At 46.8% G+C, this 18,803-nt stretch overlaps 1 protein-coding gene across 2 annotated transcripts; it reads left to right on the top strand.

Moving 5' to 3' along the window:
• Nucleotides 1-492: 492 nt before the first annotated feature.
• Nucleotides 493-15,890, top strand: SLC25A48 (solute carrier family 25 member 48). 2 transcript variants are annotated; one of them, XM_010399847.4, is made up of 8 exons: nt 493-634; nt 2,473-2,516; nt 6,326-6,397; nt 7,042-7,294; nt 8,506-8,754; nt 9,985-10,118; nt 13,289-13,418; nt 14,009-15,890. In XM_010399847.4, the coding sequence occupies exons 1-7, from the start codon at nt 589-591 to the stop codon at nt 13,409-13,411; spliced, it is 921 nt and encodes a 306-aa protein (XP_010398149.1). In that variant the 5' UTR covers nt 493-588; the 3' UTR covers nt 13,412-13,418; nt 14,009-15,890. The 2 variants fall into 2 exon arrangements, with proteins under 2 accessions (XP_010398149.1, XP_039415874.1); XM_039559940.1 differs by lacking the exon at nt 13,289-13,418.
• The last annotated feature ends 2,913 nt before the right edge of the window (nt 15,891-18,803 follow it).

Here is an 18,803-nt window from a genome sequence, read left to right as displayed (position 1 = left end):
TATGTAGAAGGAATGGTGTAGGTGGGCAATTGTTCACTGCTTGCCAAAATACAGAAATTGGGGTTATTTCCTGGAAGGATTACACAGAAATTGGGGTTATGTCCTGAAACGATGAGGCAGTGATTTCAATGAAGGGAACGGAGATGTTTTTCAATTGATTAAGGGTGTAATACTCTTTATTTCTGTACTTACATCTTCAGTTTGCGAGTGTACATGATCTTCCCCTACCTCTTCCGCTCTTCACGCTGAGCCTCGTCCCCCGTTGCCCGCCCAGGGAACGATGCTGCTCCTCCCGCTCCTCGGTGCCACCAGCCCCGGGGTGATGCGCAGCCCTCTCTGCTCCCCATCCCCGACGGACGAACCCCGGCGCTGCCGCCGTCACGCCCGCCTGGACCGCGACCCTCCCCGCCCCGGCCGGGCGGTGTCTCCGCGGCCCCTGCGCCGCCTTTAAGCTGCGGTGCGTGATGTCACAGCGCTTGGAAGCCGCGGGCGCGGAGCGCGGAGCGCAGGGACCCCGCAGCGCTGCTCGCGGGGACCCCCTGCCCGGCGGGGACCCCCAGCCCCGCGGGACGGGCTCGGCGGCGCAGCATGGGAAGCGTCCAGCTGCAGGACTTCGTGGCGGGCTTGGTGGGCGGTGAGTGATGCCGTGAGCGCGGGTGGGGAGGCAGCGAAGGGGGCACGGCGGAGGTGCCCGGGGATAAAATCCTCCGGGTCACCCACGGTCTGTGCCTCCGCCCGGCGTCTCCCACGGTTTGTTTTGCTTTGGCTCACACGTGCGGTTTAATCCCACTTCCACCGGCGGGATACTTAAAATTCAAGTTTAGAATGTGTGATGCTGCTGTGCGGGGCCGACTTCCAGAGGCTCCGCGTGCCCCCAGCTCCCACCGGCTCTCCCGTCCTTGGCCCCGTGGCTGGAAGCGCTGCCGGGCTCAGAGAGGGCTGGCAGCTCTCAACCCAGGGTTCCCCGTGTCCCCAACCCCGGGAGAGGCACTGCCGGGCTCTGACTCCGCCGTCCCACCGCGGCCACTGGGCCAATGGCCAGGGCAAGGATTGGTCCTGTCTGCTGGGAATTCCGATGGCAAACACCGGGAAACAGGTATCAGAAAGAAAAGGAAGCCAAGCCCATAGAGGTGCCAGTAATGGGGCAAGGTTTACCGAACTGAGAAATGTCCACTGGGTTTGCCAGCTGAGAGGGTGACCAGCTGTGCTGCCCCCAGGGCTGCAGTAGGACAGAGGATCTACTGTGGCACCAGCCACCACAGAGAAAACCTCTGTCCAGGTGACTCTTCAGACCCCACACAGGAGCAGGGTGTGAGGTGGCTCACAGGTGTCCTGCCAGAAGCGGTTACTAAGTTAGCTGACTAAAAAACCCAAAACCTCTGCCAAAAGTTTGCGTGAGCAGCTGATTTTTGGATCTCTGTAGCCTGTGGTTGCTCTCTCTGCCCTGCTGCCCTGTGCTGTGGCTGCACACCCCCAGCAATAGGACAGGATGTCTCGGGAGGTGAACAGCCACCAGTGCTCAGCAGCAGTGGCAGCTGGGAGTTTTCATGCATAGCACTAGACCATGGGTGGTCTCAGGTCCAGGAGGAGAGGGGACTTTTTTTAACACACTCTTAGAAAAGTCATGATGTGTTGACCAAGGACATGATGCTCTTTTCAGTACTAACCCACTAAGAGTCAGAAACCACGTCGTCCCCAATGCACCTGTGGGTGCTGGTTTGCACAGACTTGCTGGTGAGGACGCATCACAGATTACCCACTCTCCACAAACCCTAAAACCTGCCAGTATTGTTTGCAACAAACACACAAAACCATATCCTGGCACACAGGTGTTCCATTCTCCTGGAGAAGAGGGAAACCAGATTGTGCTCTGTCCTGCCATGAGAGCTCCTGGCAGTGAGTGGTGTGAGTAGGTGGGTGGACGGAAAGAGAATATGGGCCAGTTTCTCCCCAGAGCACCATGGGGAATAAGGTGGGATGGCTGTAAAGATCTATAGAGAGCAGGATCCTCTGTATCTGAATCCTCTCTGACAGGTATCTCTAGAAACTGCTCTTAAAACAGCAAAGGATGAGGAGTTCATAGGTGCCATTAGCAGTCAGCTAGGACATCACTGAACCAGGAGAAAGCACTGCCTTGTGTCTAACAGGAATCTCACCATTCTGAGGCTAAAAATTTGTGTGAGCTTACAGGAGCGCAAAAGGGGTTGGTCCTGGACAGGACATACATTATGACTTCTCCTTCTCCAGCACCTTTGAGATGTAAAGCTGAAGGAATCCAGGAGAGTGTACAAGAAAAGTACTTAAGCTCAGCTTTTAGCTGTTGTCAGGGACAGGGCACCATGCTGGTCATTGCTCTGGCTAGGCCCCTTACAACCGTTCCTATGGAAATCTCTTCTCTCCTCTAAACCCTTTGCATCCTGTCCTGTCACAAAAGCTTCAGTGTTTTGCATAATACTTTGCTTTCATCCCCAGGAATTGCCAGCGTGGTTGCGGGCCATCCCCTGGACACGGTCAAGGTAAAACAGTTTGAACTGTGTTCACATGTCACCACCCAAACCCTCACCAGTTCAGACCTTCTCTCTAGGTGATGCCTCAAAGGACTTTCACTTATCCCAAAGGGGAATTTGGAATGTTTTCACAGGCTTTCTTCCTCTCCAATGCTCATTTTGAATGAGAAACTAAAAGAACTGACTGATACGTGCAAGTTCCTCTCTGGTGAATTAATGCTGAAAATTAACCTGGCCTTACTTAGTGTGTGGTTCACTGAGCAGTTCTGCCAATGTTTTATTGAACTTTGCCACAGACTAGTATTCAAAGGGCAATGAGGGAACTGTACTTGTTTTGCTGCAGGCACATTTTTATGTGTTTTCCTGGTGCTGGCAATGCTGGAAGGGCAGAGTGCTGAAATTGTTATCCCAGGGCTGTGACATACAGTATTTATGGTTCCCACAAGATAATTATTCCTCCAATGGGAGGATTTAGAGAAGTAAGAAGGTATTTGTCAGCATGATGCAGACAAGCCCATGCACACACCAATGCATCCTGACTCAACCGAGCTGACCATCCCTACTGATGCAGAGATAGAGACGAGGATCCTGTTCCTTTCTGGTTTTTTGTTCAGGCATTTCTGGGCAGCTTTCATCACTTTAGCTTCTCTGCCCTTGTTGGGGTTGTTCAGCCTGAAGAATAGAAAGCTCCAAAGAAATCTTATTGTAGCCTTCCTGTACTTGAAGGGGGCCTAAAATAAAGACAGAATTTTTAGCAGGGCCCGTTGCGATAGGACAAGGGGTCGTGGTTTTAAACTGAAAGAGAATAGGTTTAGATTAGATATAAGGAAGTCTTATACAAAAAAGGTGGTAAAACACTGACACAGGCTCCCCAGAGACGTGGGGGATGCCCCATCCCTGGAAACATTCAAAGGCAGGATGGATGGGGCTCTGAGCAACCTGGTCTAGTTGGAGATGGCCCTGCTCATTGCAGGGAGGTTGAACAAGATGACCTTAAAAGATCCCTTTCAAATCAAGCCATTCCACAGTTCTGTGACTCTGTGTTCCCTGCTCTGGTTCAAGCCTGGCTCTGGCACCAGGCAGGACTGCCAGTTGTGGCAAACCCAGAAGTCACTGGTCATGTTTGCACCTTGAAGACTTTGGAGGGTGATGCCGAGCAGGCAGGGCCTAGCACGGCCCACACCACATCCCTGCCCCAGCCATCACAGCCATCCCCTTGCACACAGCAGGCTCTCCTGGGATCAGGAGATGCCCAGCCAGCACTATCCTTTCTGAGCTGCTGAAGTGCTACCAGTCCCAAGGGCATCCCTGCGCAAAGGTGGGTGCAGACGCCCCATGGGAGGAGACAGAAGGCTGCCCACACCACCCAGCCATGGGCAGGGCACAGGCAGCAAAGGCAGGCTCTGCCCAGCATTGCCAAGGCAATCCCCATCTCAGGCTGATAGTCATGGCATCATTGCCTGGTTTGCAGGGGGTTAGCAGTGAGAATCCTGCTGGGTAACATCGAGTTTCTGGATGCCAAGACAGAGCAAGCCCATCCTTCAGTGGTTATAAAGACAACTGTCAGGCTGCCCCCTCTGCTGCTCTCGGCTTTGGGCAAGGCTTTGCCTCGGGAATACCAAGTAGGCAGACTTGTTATCTTTCCCAATTCAGGAGCAGGAAAGTGGAAAAGAGAGGTTTTGCACAGCACTAGGCCAGCAAAGGGGCTGCTCAGCAGCATCTGCAGCTGCCAGGGCATGAGGGGTCTTTCCTCATCTGGGGGAGGAGGCAGGACTGAGTATAAGGCTCTGTGGGGTAAGTGGCATCTACACCACAGTTCCCATCAAGCCACCTCTTCCCCCTTCAGCCATCTCTTCCCATCGTTGCAGCTTCCATCAAACCCCAGAAGCTGTTTTTTCCTGTGTCCTTGCAAAACTTTAAAAGCTGTGTCTTTACTGAGTTTTCATCCTCCTCATTGCATTCATTTCCCCAGAACTTTCTTCAGCTTCTGGGTGTCACCCAAGAGCCCTATCTAATCAAAACGTAACAAAAAGGAGAACTTTACAGTGGAATATCCATACTCGTAGTAGCTGACTTTGTCAGAGATGCCAACAGCGATTTCAGTGCCAGATGTTAACAGTTTAGCTAAGGGACATGTGTGAGAAAACCATATTGTGAGAACATTCAGTTGCCCTCAGTTACTCAAAAAATATATTAACTTGAACCTCTAAATACCTGGTTACTGGGTAAAAGAAAAATAACAAGCCCATGAAGGCAAAGTGGAAATGTTCAGGCTAAGATGAAGCCAGGACGGAACTCAGGGCTGAGCACAGGGGTCACCTTGTCCTAGGCTGCTCAGAGTGCAGCCACCTTCCCCTGGTCCCCCCCAGCCCCGTTATGCCCAGTGTGAGTCAGTGTGCCCGGTCTGCACCCGTGGCCTGGGCCTGCCCGCGTTGCACAGCATGTGCTGCGAGAGCCACGGCAGCATCTTCATGTACCAGCTTGTTCTGAGGGCTCAGTAAATATTCTGCTTTTGCTGCTGCTTCTCTGTGGCCTCTGGCCAGGCCTGGAGCAGAGCAGGGATGCTCCATGTGTGCAAACAGCTGCATGGAGCCACCCCAGGGTGAGGGGCGAGCCTGGGCTCAGGGGCGAACACAAACCTTGGTCCCTCCTGCTCCTGCCAGGGTCCCATTGTGGCACTGGCAGCCTATTGCAGTGCTCTGGGCCAAAGGATTGTGCCAGATGCTGTTTGCCATCCAAAAGCTCCCACCAGTCATGAACTCTGGTGGACACACATTCCTTTGGGCTTTAAATTCCCAAATAATTTCCTGCTTCACCCTGGTGTAAATCAGGGCAGCACCAGCAGAGCAGAATGGACACTGTCCCTCCAGTGCAGGTTGGCACTGTCCCTTCAGACTTGACTGCTAGCAGCAGTGCTGATAAATAATGCTGTCCCCATTCCCTAAATATATTCCTGATGGAGCATGTGTGAGTTTCTTCCTATAAAAAATAAGCTCTGGCCTCAGCTAGGATGAAGCCCCAGGCGCTGTGGAGTGAACAGTGTTTCCATTTCCTTGTACACCTCTAAGCCCAAAAAATGCATCCCTTGTTAGGACATTTCTAGAGCAACCTTGTGAGCAGCTTGAATGAAAGATGATCTAAATATAAACATATGAGAAGGGGAAAATATGCTGAATCCTATAGGCTTTGTTGTGACTCACATGCCATTTCTTATATCTGTTGGAAGGTGTATAACCAAATTGCTTTCCAGAAATAAAATGTCTTTCTTTTAAATTATGTGAAAATGTATTTTTGAGGGAAGCACGGAGAATTCCTGAGATGGCACTGAATTATTTTAACTTCAATTAGTATCTCTATGTCTTAAAATCCACCTTGCAGAAGAAGGGCCCAGAAGTCTCCCAAAGGAGCTCACCTCTCCTCTCTTTGCAACACATCCCAGCCTTCCCTGAGAGTCTCCAAATGGAGACGACCACATTACTCTTCAATTTCCACAAAAATCAGGCCCTGGCCAATGACAGCACTGCACATCAGCAGCCTGCTGTGCCGGATCAGGGTGGCTGGTCCAGACTTCAGAGCAGTTCGATAGTCATCAATTCCAGATGCTGCGGAGAGCCTCAGGCTGTGAGTTCTTGCTTAGCCTTGCTTCTGGGAAAGTTCAAGAGGGTGGATGCACATATATCTTATTTTATTGCCCAGTTCTCTTTACGACTAAGGAAGGACTTGCTCTCAAAGCAAAGTACACACTGTTTATGTAGCATGAGCTTTCATTGGGCTGGAAGCATAGGATTTTAATCATGTTTTACAAATGTCTTTTGCAGACTCGTTTGCAAGCTGGACAAGGATATGGAAATACACTCAAGTGTGTTCTCACTGTGTACAGAAATGAGTCTGTAAGTACTTCATTGTACTTTAAATGTGCTGGTAGAAAGTGCAAGTCAATAAATAGATAAATGCATAAAGCAATTGTACAAAATGTTGTTGACACCAGCAGTTATATAAAGACCAATAATGTTGATGCAATTGAGCCTGCAAACCCTTACAGCCTTCTCTTGCTTAACTCTAAGGTAACCCTCTTGATGATCCTATAGGGAAAAGAGTGATCCCTGGCATGGAATGATCAGTGTCTCCACATGGGTTAGAGCGTTGCATCCACTGGGATTCTTTTGCCTGATCTCACTGGCAAAGGTCTCCCAGAGGGATTTTGCTGACTTTGGTGAAGCCAGAACAAACGCTGTCTATACAAGGAACTTCTATGTGGGTTCCTGTGCTTTCAGCCATATCCTGTATTCTGCACAATCTTCATAAGCCTTTAGCAGCATGAACAAATTTCCTTCCCTCAGCATGTGCAAACAGTTGGTCCCAGGAGACATCTGCTACTTGTATTTGCATTTCATCCCTGACTATGGCAGGGGATTGGAAAGAGATGACTTTCAAAGTCCTTTTCAACCCAAACCATTCTGTGATTTCTAACCTGATAGACAAGTAGGGGTTTACGCTGCTCAGTCTCCTAAGCCCTGCTCCCTTCCCTGGATAGGTGGCTGGCTTCTTCAAGGGCATGTCCTTCCCACTGGCCAGCATCGGCATCTACAGCTCCATGGTGTTCGGTGTCTACAGCAACACGCTGCGGTTCCTCAGCCGGCTGCACCACGGGGACGCGGCTGCCGCGCCGTCGCTCACCGACATGACTGTGGCCAGCCTCGTGGCAGGGGTGCTCTCTGTGGGCATTGGCACTCCCGTGGAGCTGGTCAAGATAAGGCTACAGATGCAAACACAGCCATACACCAAAGGTAGGAAGCAAGAGTTGCTTCTGCCTGTCTCTGCCAGTCCTTGGTGCATACACAGAGCTTTACAACAACTTTTTTTCAAGGCCGGGCTCTCTGCTGCCTCGTGCTGCTGCAGTTGGGCTAAAACTTCCCCCTTTTGCCTGAGGATGGACCCCATCCTGCTCAGCTCAAGGGAAGGGTTTTTATCAGTGGCATTTCCAGCCATTTGGGACCTATAAGGAACATGAGGCAGGTCTGCTCAAGACCAGAAGCTGCATGAACTGTGAGTTCCTGGTGTGTGAGGTCCCCTGGAGATCCCAGCAGCAGCACCATGGCTGCCAGCACAATACTAGCTCCCCATCTCCCTCTGCACGCTCTCAGTCCCATATATATTTGCCTATAAACCTTTCTCCATTATTCCACTCTTCTCTGTTCAAAAGCAGAAGTTTCCCATTTACATTTAAAAACCACTGACTTATTTCACACAGGGTGCCAGGTAGCCCAGGTGTGGGCAGCATGGGTCAGGAGGGGACACCAGCAGGATGGCAGTGGGTGGCTGTTCCCTGTCCACAAGCTGCAGGCAGAAGGAGCTGCTTCAGCTCTAGACAGCAGCTGAATTCCATTGAAGGCTGCCAGCATGCAGCAAACCCCAGCAGAGCACATGCACAACCAAATGAAGACATGGAGCAGCTTCAGAGCTGAATAGCTTGGATTTTCGCATTTCACCTTTCTCATGATTACAGTCATGGTGTTGAACTGTGAAATGCTGCCATTTTTCTGTTGCTTTGATAAAACAACATTATGTCCATTTTTAAAGCCTCCATGCGGCTTAGCAACCTAATGCCTTTTACAAAAAGAACTTGGTCTGCATGGGAAGGGCCAGACTCTGAAGATGTTAAGGCTTTCAAAGATGTGACTTGGCATAAGTTGAAGTTAAAATTCATGAAAATTGGGAACATAGCCTTAAACTTATTTGGAAATCTCACTGGGCACATACCTATTGGGAGGTATGCCACACATCTAAGAAAAATCTGTCCTGAAGAGTCTAAATGTCTTCTGAAAATGGTCCTAAGTACTCTCTCTTAAAACTTTTTTCCCATGCTATCTGTTGATCCCAGCAGAAGAAAATGGATGGCAGTGACTTCTAATCAATGGCAGTGGGCTTTGGACAGTTGTTCTGTGGCAATACATCTATTTTAACAGTTGTATCTTTTTTTTTTTTTTTTTTTTTGTAGAAAGTGTTAAGCTAAAATCCACAGTTCCTGGATCTCCTGTGTACCGAGGCCCAATTCACTGCTTTAGGACAATCCTGCAGAAAGAGGGGATAGCAGGAGTATACCGAGGCAATGTAGCAATGCTCCTAAGGGATGTTCCTGGGTACTACGCCTATTTCATTCCTTACGCAATGTTCTGTGACTGGATAACTCCTGATGGAAGCATTTCTCCTAATCCCTCCTCTATCTGGGTGGCAGGGGGTGTAGCAGGTAAGCACCTTTACTTCCTCACAGCACTGGCAAAACAAGGACGGGAAGGTTCTCAGGGCAGATTACGAGGGTGACTCAAGGGCCTCCGCATCATCCTGAACATCAGGAGAGGACACGGGTCTGAATGACCTTCCTCCCCCAGGGCCAGGTTTTCTGGCACCACAACTGCACTTTATGACTTGACAAACTTTATGGAAGTCGTGTTATCAGACCTTCATTGGGCTCAGTGTCAGTGAAGAGGAGAACAGACACTGCCTTCGTCTCCCTGGATGCCTCAGGGCAGCCTGCCAATCACATTGCCAGGGATACATGGCAGCCAAGATTTCTCCAGAAGAGGACTTCAACCTGTTGGCTGGCCACCAGGAGGGAGTGCACCTACCCACACCTAGCAGAAGCCAAGTTGACTGTTACTGATCTCCTTTTTTCCATGTATATGCTTGCCAGTAAGGCCGGCACGTGCATCCCCCACCATGTGAAAGGTCACCCCTACACCCACTCCCGACTTCTTGGCCATTTCTAAATTGCAGATCCATAAAGGCAAATCAATCCTTAGCTCAGGTAATGATAATAAAATGCCTTCTCCATTCCTCCTCAAATAAAGAGGCCCCTGGTTCCCCTGGACAGCTTTTCTAGTGTGCCCCAACACTCATGTAGGTTCAGACAAATTCTTGTCTGTCCAGCTGGGCCACAGATTGCAGTCGTGTGCTGATCTTTCCAGAGGCAATGCATCCCACTCAGCTGCAGGCTGATCAATGGAAATAGGTGTTTCTTTAGAGGAATGATAGCATATCTCACTGCGTGGAGCCTAATCCTGGCAGCCTGAGATGCACCTACCTCTTATTCGTATCCTCAGCTCAAACTTTGCTTTACAGTGGAATTATCAGAAGACTCCATTTTTTCTGAAATAGTCCCAAGTGGCAGCTCAGACTCTTCCCATGGCATGTCCACGTTCCACCAGAAGCAGCAGCAGATAGATTTGCAATTGGAGAAGCCCCTCTTGGGTTGCCTACATCTGATCAGCAGCATAACCTCCAAAATCTGAATGCTTCTTCCAGAAACCAGGAACTTTCTCCCAGAAACACTGTTTTGGTGCCTGAGCAGGGTGAATGCCCTGACATGAATATCGCATGAATATGATGTGATAGATGAGAGGTCAATTTCTGAGTTCACTGACCTGCGGCCAAAGAAGTATAGAGAAGGAATTATTCAAATACTTCTGCATTTTTCCAGGAGCTGTTTCCTGGGCAGTATGTACTCCAATGGATGTTGTGAAAAGTCGACTTCAGGCAGATGGAGTTTATTTAAACCAGTACAAAGGGACCCTTGACTGCATGTTGCAGAGCTACCAGAATGAGGGCGTAAAAGTAAGTGACATTTGAAGTAAAATCTGGTTATTAGGTATTTAATTGTCAATTAGAAAATACAGTGGCTGTTAAAAACCTGTCTGCAGGGTTGAGAGACAGCTAAAGGCAGTTAGTACTAAATTATTATAATGGCAGTAGGTAATTAGCATGCAGATTCCTTCTAAATCAGAAAAAGTGAGAGTAATAATGCATGTTACACAATAAAGAAATTAATGACTGGGGATCACACACTGTTGGTGTAATTAACTTCAAACAACATTTCATGTTACTGTATTTAATAATGGATATAATTTGACTTATCATAAATCAGAAGTAGAAAGTCTTACCTCCGTGCTTGCTTCTACAAAATGCAGAGGTCAAATGTTTCCCACTGACTTTGATGTCAATGAACCAATTCTGGTGGGACTGTCTTGGCACTCTGGGTATGTCTGGTCACCTTGGGCAATGCTTTGGTGGAGTTGCTTTGCACTGCACGCCCTCATTTTGCACCCAGGTAGAGTTGATTGTCAGCGTTCCTAAATCAGGATTGCTTCCGTTTCAAACATGAAGAAGGGCTGCGTGCCAAAAAGCTTATCCCCCTTTTCTGACTCTGTCTGTTAGTGTAATAAAAGATATTTATTCTACCTGCAAACATTGCCTCAGTAAAATGTGAATGGCAGGGAACAAGGGTTTGAAGTTTTATTGCATTGCCAAGGCAGGGTTGTGGAAGTAATGTCTTCTGATATTGAAATCAATCTGGATTTATCATCAGAACAGCACGTTGGCTCTTAGCGCCAAAGTTTTAATTTTCACATTCTGTGAGAAATGCAACAAGTTACAAGCAGGAAAATAACCCACAAAATCACAAGTCAGTGTGATTTCAATATTTGCTAACATGCCACTACGTTAGGCTAGCTGTCACAGGAGCCTGTGGTGTGGTTCAGTTTTCGCCACTGAGTGAAAAAAGTCACATTCCTGTGAAGCACAAGCACCTGGAGAGCTGCTGGGGACTGTGCTTGGACAGTCAGAGGGGGAACAGGGTGCCCAGGCTCTACAGTACCTGCCTCGTGCATTCCCCTTGGTGTGCACTTTCAGAGTAGGGTGGCTGAAATGGGAACTTCCATGGGTTTTCCCTTCTCTCTCCATCCTCATCCTCATCCTATGCCCTCCTTGTCCTGCCTGAATTAACAGCTGTAAGGGTTTGCTGCTGGAGTTCTGTACTTCTTGTAGTTTTCCTGCTGTCACACCTGGCACCTGCCCCAAAGCCATCAGTAGGATTGAGTAATAGTTGATAGCAAGACTGGATCCTGCTCTTGTAAGAAAAATCTTTTTAAATGTTGGGAGATTCACGACTGACAAATGGCAAACCCAGGGCTGTATGTTTTCATTCTGGGACAAAGGAACAGCATTCTCAGTGCTGGAAAAAACTGCTTGATGTACACAAAGAAATGCAACTATAACCCTTGTCTTTTTCCAGAGCCAGGTGTGTTCATTCTGATAAGAAAAATTTATGCCTCTGGACTTTTCATCCTAAATCTTCATTATTATTTAACTTGGCTCTCTTGAGTTACTTTATGGATAATGCAAAACCACTGAATTTCCTCCCAGAAACTTCTCTTTACTAACAAAATAAAACATCCCAATAAATCAAATAATATGCAAAATGTCCCAACACAGCAATTTCACATTGCAAGTTTTATCTAAACTATGTGAACATATTTTGATTCTATCTCAAACAAGTCAGCACTATGCTTAGGATTTATTGGACATAAGATAGGATGATTTTTAGTAGAGTTCAGTAATTTCAAGGGAAAAACTGGTTATACATTTAAGTCTAAGGTCTTCTGCTCTTGGGGACAAGATTTTTCATGTTTGTTTTATAATAGCTGTGGGAACTTTGCCGTTATAAAGCCTGGAAAGGGGTTTAATTGCTGATGCTCCTTTTCATGTCTATTGTGAACTTGTGGTGTTTAGATTGGTGACTTGTGGTGATGAGCCGTGGTGGTTAATGGAATGATTTTGTGAGAAATGGGCCAGCAGAGATATTCCCTGCAACCATCATGTTATGAGCAGACTCACCCCGAAGCGAGCAGTTTGTGCCCATCCTCGCACACACCAGGGTGTGCTGTTTGTAGTGAGGGGGGGTTCAAAGGGACACCAGTTAAGGCCAGGAGTCAGAAGTGACAAGGTTTTTTCAAAAGCACTTTACTGTTCGAGCACTTAAAAGCCACATAATCTTTCACTCCTGTACATGCCAGCATCTTTTAAAAGGAAATATATTGAGCAGAAAAAGGAAATCTGGAAGCTGGTATTTATTATTTTAATTAAAGAAAGTACTGGGTTATGTATGGGTACCAAAGTTTGACCCTAGGAAGACTCATGTGAAAATATCAGCTTCTATCAAATATTTTTGCCAAAGGCAGTAGTGAGAGAGTTCTCAGCAAGGTACGGAGGAAGTCTGGTTTTCAGTTGATTGAAAAATTCCTTCTATGCTCAAAGGTGAAACCTGAAAAATAATCCCTGTGACACAGTGCCCGCATGGCTGGGCCGGCTCGCAGCCACACCGCTCCCTCTCCGCTTTCCAAACATCTTCTGTGCCCACAGACCCAGCCCCGGGGGTCAGAGCATTTCCTGCATGGAAACAGAGCCTTCTTGTACCCTGGGGTTTGCATAGGGTTTACAAGTTTATGGATGCAAAGGGAAGGAAGGCCAGGTTGGACGAGGCTTGCAGCAATGTGGTCTGGGGGAGTACCCCTGTCCATGGCAGGAGGTTAGAACAAGGTGAGCTTGAAGGTCCCTTCCAACCCAGAGCACTGTGTGGTTCTGTCACCCTATGACTGTAGCTAGGTAGGACAACACTGGAAGACATTTTAGATTTCTTGCTTTCTGTTTTACACCAGTTCCATGAGACCAGCTTTTACCCTTTACCTCTTGTAGCTCTGGCTGGTACGTACAGATGGGGGTCCATAGGGAGCACAGGGCACAATGATACCAAACCAGTGACTTCTGCCATTGCATTCCCGTTCCCCAGTGCCGACCTCAGCTAAGACCAGCAGTGGGAGCGTATCTTCCAAGCAAACCAAAAAGATTTGGTTCTTCAGAATCCCACAATGACTTCAGTCAATGTTTTCTTCCTCTTCTTAAAGCAGTCAGTATATTCTTATGCTCTAACCTTTCTCCATCCCCAACAGGTCTTTTTTAGGGGCCTCATGGTAAATACAGTGCGAGGATTCCCATCGAGTGCAGCCATGTTTCTTGGCTATGAACTTTCTCTCAAAGCAATGAAAAGATGCCAAACTGAGACCAATTCCTAACTCCCAGGTCAGACCCTCTAGCTTTATTAAAATTACAGAATTAATCTTTGAATCCAATAGGGTTGCAATTGCATAGATCCTCTGAAAGTCATATTACTTACATGGGTACCTACACCTGAATAGCCAAACACAATTTGGGTCCATGGGATTCCGAGCAGACAGCAGATGTGCCAATGGATTTTAGTTTCAGTCTACATCTCCTGAAGCTTCACTGTAACCCATTCTGATTGTTGTGATTATTTTAATTAATATCAATCAGAAAAAAAATTTGAAAGCAGAATATTCTCTAAATTAATAATTAATAATTAATAAAATTTATAAATTTTGAAATATTATTTTTACTGTAGTCCCTGCACAGTATTCTTTCTTCCCTTGTTCTATCCACAAAGATATGAAATTAAGCTGTTTCAAAGTGCCTTGACTACCAACTCACTGTTTCACTCTTTCCCTCATTAACTTAGAGTTGCATAAAGGAGCAAGATTAAAAATACCTGATTAAAGAACCTTTTTTAGCAGCTAGATACTCAAGATTTTTCTTGGAAGTCTTTGCTGTTTTCTGCAGTACTTCATAAATCTCCTTCTTTCTTATTTCAAAAGTGTTGCCGAGAAGACCAGAAAGTCTCCTACTTTCCTGAGCCAAATCAGCAGTGTGGTGTTGGTGAGGGCTCACCTGCCCTGACTGAAGACTCCCATCCTGCACCTACAGCAACTGCTGTGGACACGTAGTCCATGGAGGACACTGAAAATCACACACAAAAGCTCTATCAAATCCAAAGACTATTTTATTATCAAGTCTTTCACTGTTGACTGAGAACAACTTAATAATTCTGGTGGTAGTGGTGGGCTTCTTCATCAATGACATTTTTCCTATTGAACCAGGAAGACAACTTACTTCCCTTTCCCAAGGGATGTACCCAAACCCAGCCCACCTCACATCACCAAGGCAGTGTCTTTCGTACAACACGGCATTCCAACATTGATTTTTTTTTGTGAACAAGGAAAGGAGGAAGTGCGGTAGGTACACAGGTGCTTTTTCTGTAGGAAGGTCTGGATTCCCACCAAATCCTAGTTTGCTTTCAGGTTCAAAGTGGGTGACTCCTCACATACAAACGCTCATGTTCTACAACACAGTTTGGCACAGTTTAACACATTATCATGAAAAATGTGAAAGGTTTCAACAAATTCAGTCTGTTATTCAAGGTATAAATTAAATTGAGAAACAGGAGTATGTTAAATTCAGAGACTAAGCTGCTTTTTTTAATACAGAAAACAACAAAACAAGTCTGCATTTCATATAGAAGGCTGCCTATTAATTTACACAGCTTGCCTGGTGCAGCCTGCCAGGGACCAGCTTGAGGTATCTCGTTAGACCTTCTGAGCTCCCTGACATGACCTGCCAGCTGCCAAAACGTGCAGACATCACTTTGTAGCCTTGAGCAGACCAACACCAGAGGAACTCTCTTTAGGACAGTACATTTCAGACCTCCAGCTCTTTGCTGGAATCCCACTGAGACCACTGGGGCAGGCCCAGTCTATCTTTGGTCTACCTCAGCCTCTCAGTTATTCCAAGATCTTTTACATCATGATTATTTCTGTTTATGCTGTTAAATATCCTTATGATTTATTTTCTAAGCATGGAGCTTTTGATGCCAAAGCCCAAGAAGAAACAGCTTTGCTGCAACAAGAGGACTCTGGTGGTGCTGGCAGGAGAGGCCAAGGGGTAACTGGCTCACATGCAGAGGGACACACAGCATGCAGGAATAATCTAGGACAACACTTCATCTGGGAAATGTTCTAGAGGAACAGTTCTTCCTCTGGAGAAGAGCTCTGGGGGAAAGGCCCAGTGATTGCAGTTTCAGGAGATGCCTTCAAAAACGGTTTTTGAAGACAATGTGGAGCAGCTCTCCAGCTTTCCTTCATAAAAGGAGAAGAAAACAGAAACTCCCATGTCCTCTTCCCTGGATGAATGGAGGAATTGGTCACAACACTTGAAGATCTCAGCAGAAAGTGCCTAAAACTTTGGTTCTGTAGCAGTACTTGGAAACGAGGTCACCTTCCTTGGGCTCCTCATCACTGAGGCCCAGATTAAAAACAGAAGTGTGGATGCTTCCAGAACTGGCCTTAAAATGGTGAATAAACAGCTGGTGTTGCTTCATCTCAGGACTTGCAGGTGAGAAGGCTCACAGTGCCTTTGACCTTCTTGAGGACACATGGAACTGTTTTTGACAAACAATATGGAAAAAAATTGATGAGCCTTCACACAAGTATTTGTTGCTGGCTGCATTTAAGGATTCATCCTTTCCATGTTGCCTATTTTAAGGCATGTATGTAAAACATGTTTTTTAGATGGATAATACTGTGTCTCTCCAGGGATAATACTTAGGCAGACTATTTTTATAATGCAAATAAGCGTTGTGTTTATCTACCTGCATAATGTAAAATGGACCATGAATTAATTAAACTGATGAGTTCACAACAAGCTTGTGTACCTGCATGATCCTGCCGTCATGGTGCCCAAGTTTGATCCATTCAGTGCTCTCTGGGTGTAAAGCCCTGAGACCCACATTGGAGTTGCATGGTGATATTTCATTATATTATTCATCCAATTAAACCAGTTTTGAGATGGGAGCCCAGGATTTGCCTGGACAAAACTCTTGGGTAGCACACACCTGTCAGAAGGAGCTGTCAGGGAGAGCCATGGGCACCCTGGTGTGGAAAGGGAGCAGAGGGCAGAAAGCTACTCTATATAATATAAATATATATAATATAAATACAAAATAATGAAGAGCAAGTGGGAAGTGAATATAAAGCTTTGGCCACTTGATGGCATCCTCATCCCTGGCAGGGCATGTGCTAGAGCTGCCGGGCAATCCCTCTGTGTCTTGTCCATTCAACCCCGAGTCCAAGTCTGCTGCCAAACCAGAACACATTCCCTTCCCCATGGGCAGCCCCCCACTGGACAGCTTCTACATGATTTTGGGGTGACCCTGCCTGGCCAAAGTCTGCCTTGGTCTGGCAGCACTGGAGGGAAGCCCTGGATGCACTGGTTAATCAGTTTGTCACCCCATTAGCATTCACAGACAAACCACAAAAGAGGCAAAGCAACCCCAGGCTAGAGCACGAGGATTTCAAAGGTGACGGCAGCACAGGCCACTGTGAAGGAGAGTAGGCTGCCTCTGGACCACTGCTGGTGACCAAGGACACCTTAGGGTTGGGACAAGCAGCTTTTGAGGCACAGTCCTCTGTGATACCACTCGCTGTGAGCGATCACACCCCTGGGAAGTGCTCAAGGCCATGTTGGGCAGGGCCCTGGTTTAGTGGAAGGTGTACCTGCCCGTGGTAAGTGGGCTGGAAGGAGATGAGTTTTAAGGTCCTTTCTAACCCAAAGTCTTCTATGGTTCTGTGATTCCTGCACATGGAGACTGACAGCTTAGTCTTGCTTTTGCAGTAGTGAGTGTGTGGCTGTGTCACCAGTGAAAGAGGTCCAGTGGTGCTGGGGTTGAGTGACACCACAGGGGTCAGCCCCATGTCCCAAAGATGAGGGATGGAAATTACAATTTATACACACAGAGACTTGACAACTCTGTGTCTTGTGAATAATCTTCTGTATGATATATTGAATGCATTCATTCTTGGAAATAATATCAGTATCTTTATCCATGGATAGAAATTAGGATCTCTGAAGAAATTTTCAGGGACCTGGTGATGGAGTTTACAACAGCCTTGCCTCACAGGCAGACAGACAGACATACAGCTGATTCAGTGGGGTACTGATTACATATATTGGTGATTTTGTCTCTGAATTACAAAAAAGAAAACACCTGTATCAACAGAATTCAGAATATGGACCAGCTCCTTTGTCAGTGCTCTGTCCATACGGACCTGCCATCAGTGGCATGTTCCACACACATGCTGGAGTGGATGGCTTCTACCAGCTTGGTAGGTTGTTCAAGGTGTTTACAGAGCCCCTCATTTTTAAAATAAACGCAGTAAATCCTGAAATTGTCAAGAAATGAGAAGGGAGACCAGAAGAACCAGGGATACCCACTTCTATGTATTTGTTGCCTGGATAATAAAAATGTATTCAGACCTGTCACCCCTCAAATAAGATTGTAATTGCCCAGCTTCCATGCCTCTGGCAGCATTCCAGCTCTTACAACAACCTGTATTACTTAATGAGATGCTGTCTGTTTTTCATACTTTATAAGCTATTTAGTGCTATGGAAGGAAGAAAAGGTAACAGCAGCTTATTTCCTTAATTGAAAAAAACCAATCAAACAGGAACCAATTTCCCAGTGAAAATCTGCTTTTCTAGCAAACAGCCCTGATTTGGATGAAGGTCTTTGGGGCTGGGAGAAGCTTTGTGACGTCTGTGGTGCATGGGGTGGGAAGAGGCTGGTGCTGCCCAGCAGTTTTAGCACCTACTGAAACCCTGCTTATACAAGTCTTTTTCAACCTAAATGATTTTATGATGGCTCTAAACCAGGCTGAGATTTTCTCACGCCTAGGGAGTCCCTGCCTGGTGTGTCCCCACCACAGGGGAAGGCAAGATCACAGTTCACATCTCAGTTTCTGATTTTCTGAGACAGAAGAGTAGGTGACGTCTTTGTAGGCATTAAGATATATCTCTCTGGTTTATCTGAAGTTCTTTGTTTGGTCATAGAGGCTGTTATAGTAGAGATTCCTCCCCTAGGCATGGCATTCACGTCAGCCAAGAAGGCCAATGCCTGTCTTGCACTTGTGAAGAAAAAAGTAAAATGTAGAGCCAGAAAAATGACGAGATCCAAGGAGACAAGTGGGAAGAAGTTGAAGTGCTAAACTGAATGTAAACTGCACAAGAACAGCTTCCTCTCTCTAAAGCCAACTTCTTCCTATATATACTCCTTCAGTAATGCGCAGACTGATCACTGCCAGCTTAGATAAGCAGCCTGTAGAGTATCCTTCCAGAGACAGGCTCCAAAAGGAATGAAGCCATGAAGTGAGGGGAAATTTAAGCAGTCACACTGATTTTCAATGCAGTTTTCCTAAACTGTAGATCCTGTGACAGCTCCAGAATCAGACACAAGTGGAACAACCAACCAGTTAGGAGTCACTTGTGCAGCAGAAGAAGCCTATTTCTTTAAGAGGATCTCAGAGGGCCCATATGCAGTTTCACTGTGAGATATAAAGTGCTGGATACATCAAGAAATCCCTGCTTTGTAAGATGAAATTCTAAGGCCATTGGGCTGTACAACACCCAGTCTCTGAAGAGAATACAAAGGTCCTGTTTGAGTGATGGAGAAAGCAATGGATAACCTTGGGTCACAAGGAGAAAAATCTGGAGAAACCAGAACCTTGCAAGTGGGAAAGAGAGAACACGCTGAGACTGCCCTGCCACCAACACCTGCTGCAT

The sequence above is a fragment of the Corvus cornix genome, chromosome 13 (genome assembly GCF_000738735.6).
Source record: "Corvus cornix cornix isolate S_Up_H32 chromosome 13, ASM73873v5, whole genome shotgun sequence".
Taxonomy (NCBI): domain Eukaryota; kingdom Metazoa; phylum Chordata; class Aves; order Passeriformes; family Corvidae; genus Corvus; species Corvus cornix.
Note: the sequence above shows the minus strand (reverse complement) of the source record. Positions and strands in the feature narration are given on the sequence as shown.

Excerpts from the sequence above, each read along its gene's own strand:
- SLC25A48 (XM_039559940.1), top strand. The coding sequence starts at position 589 with ATGGGAAGCGTCCAGCTGCAGGACTTCGTGGCGGGCTTGGTGGGCG. Across the intron at positions 8,755-9,984 it reads GGTGGCAGGGGGTGTAGCAG|GAGCTGTTTCCTGGGCAGTA; the intron begins GTAAGCACCTTT and ends GCATTTTTCCAG. Across the intron at positions 10,119-14,008 it reads ACCAGAATGAGGGCGTAAAA|TGTTGCCGAGAAGACCAGAA; the intron begins GTAAGTGACATT and ends TTATTTCAAAAG.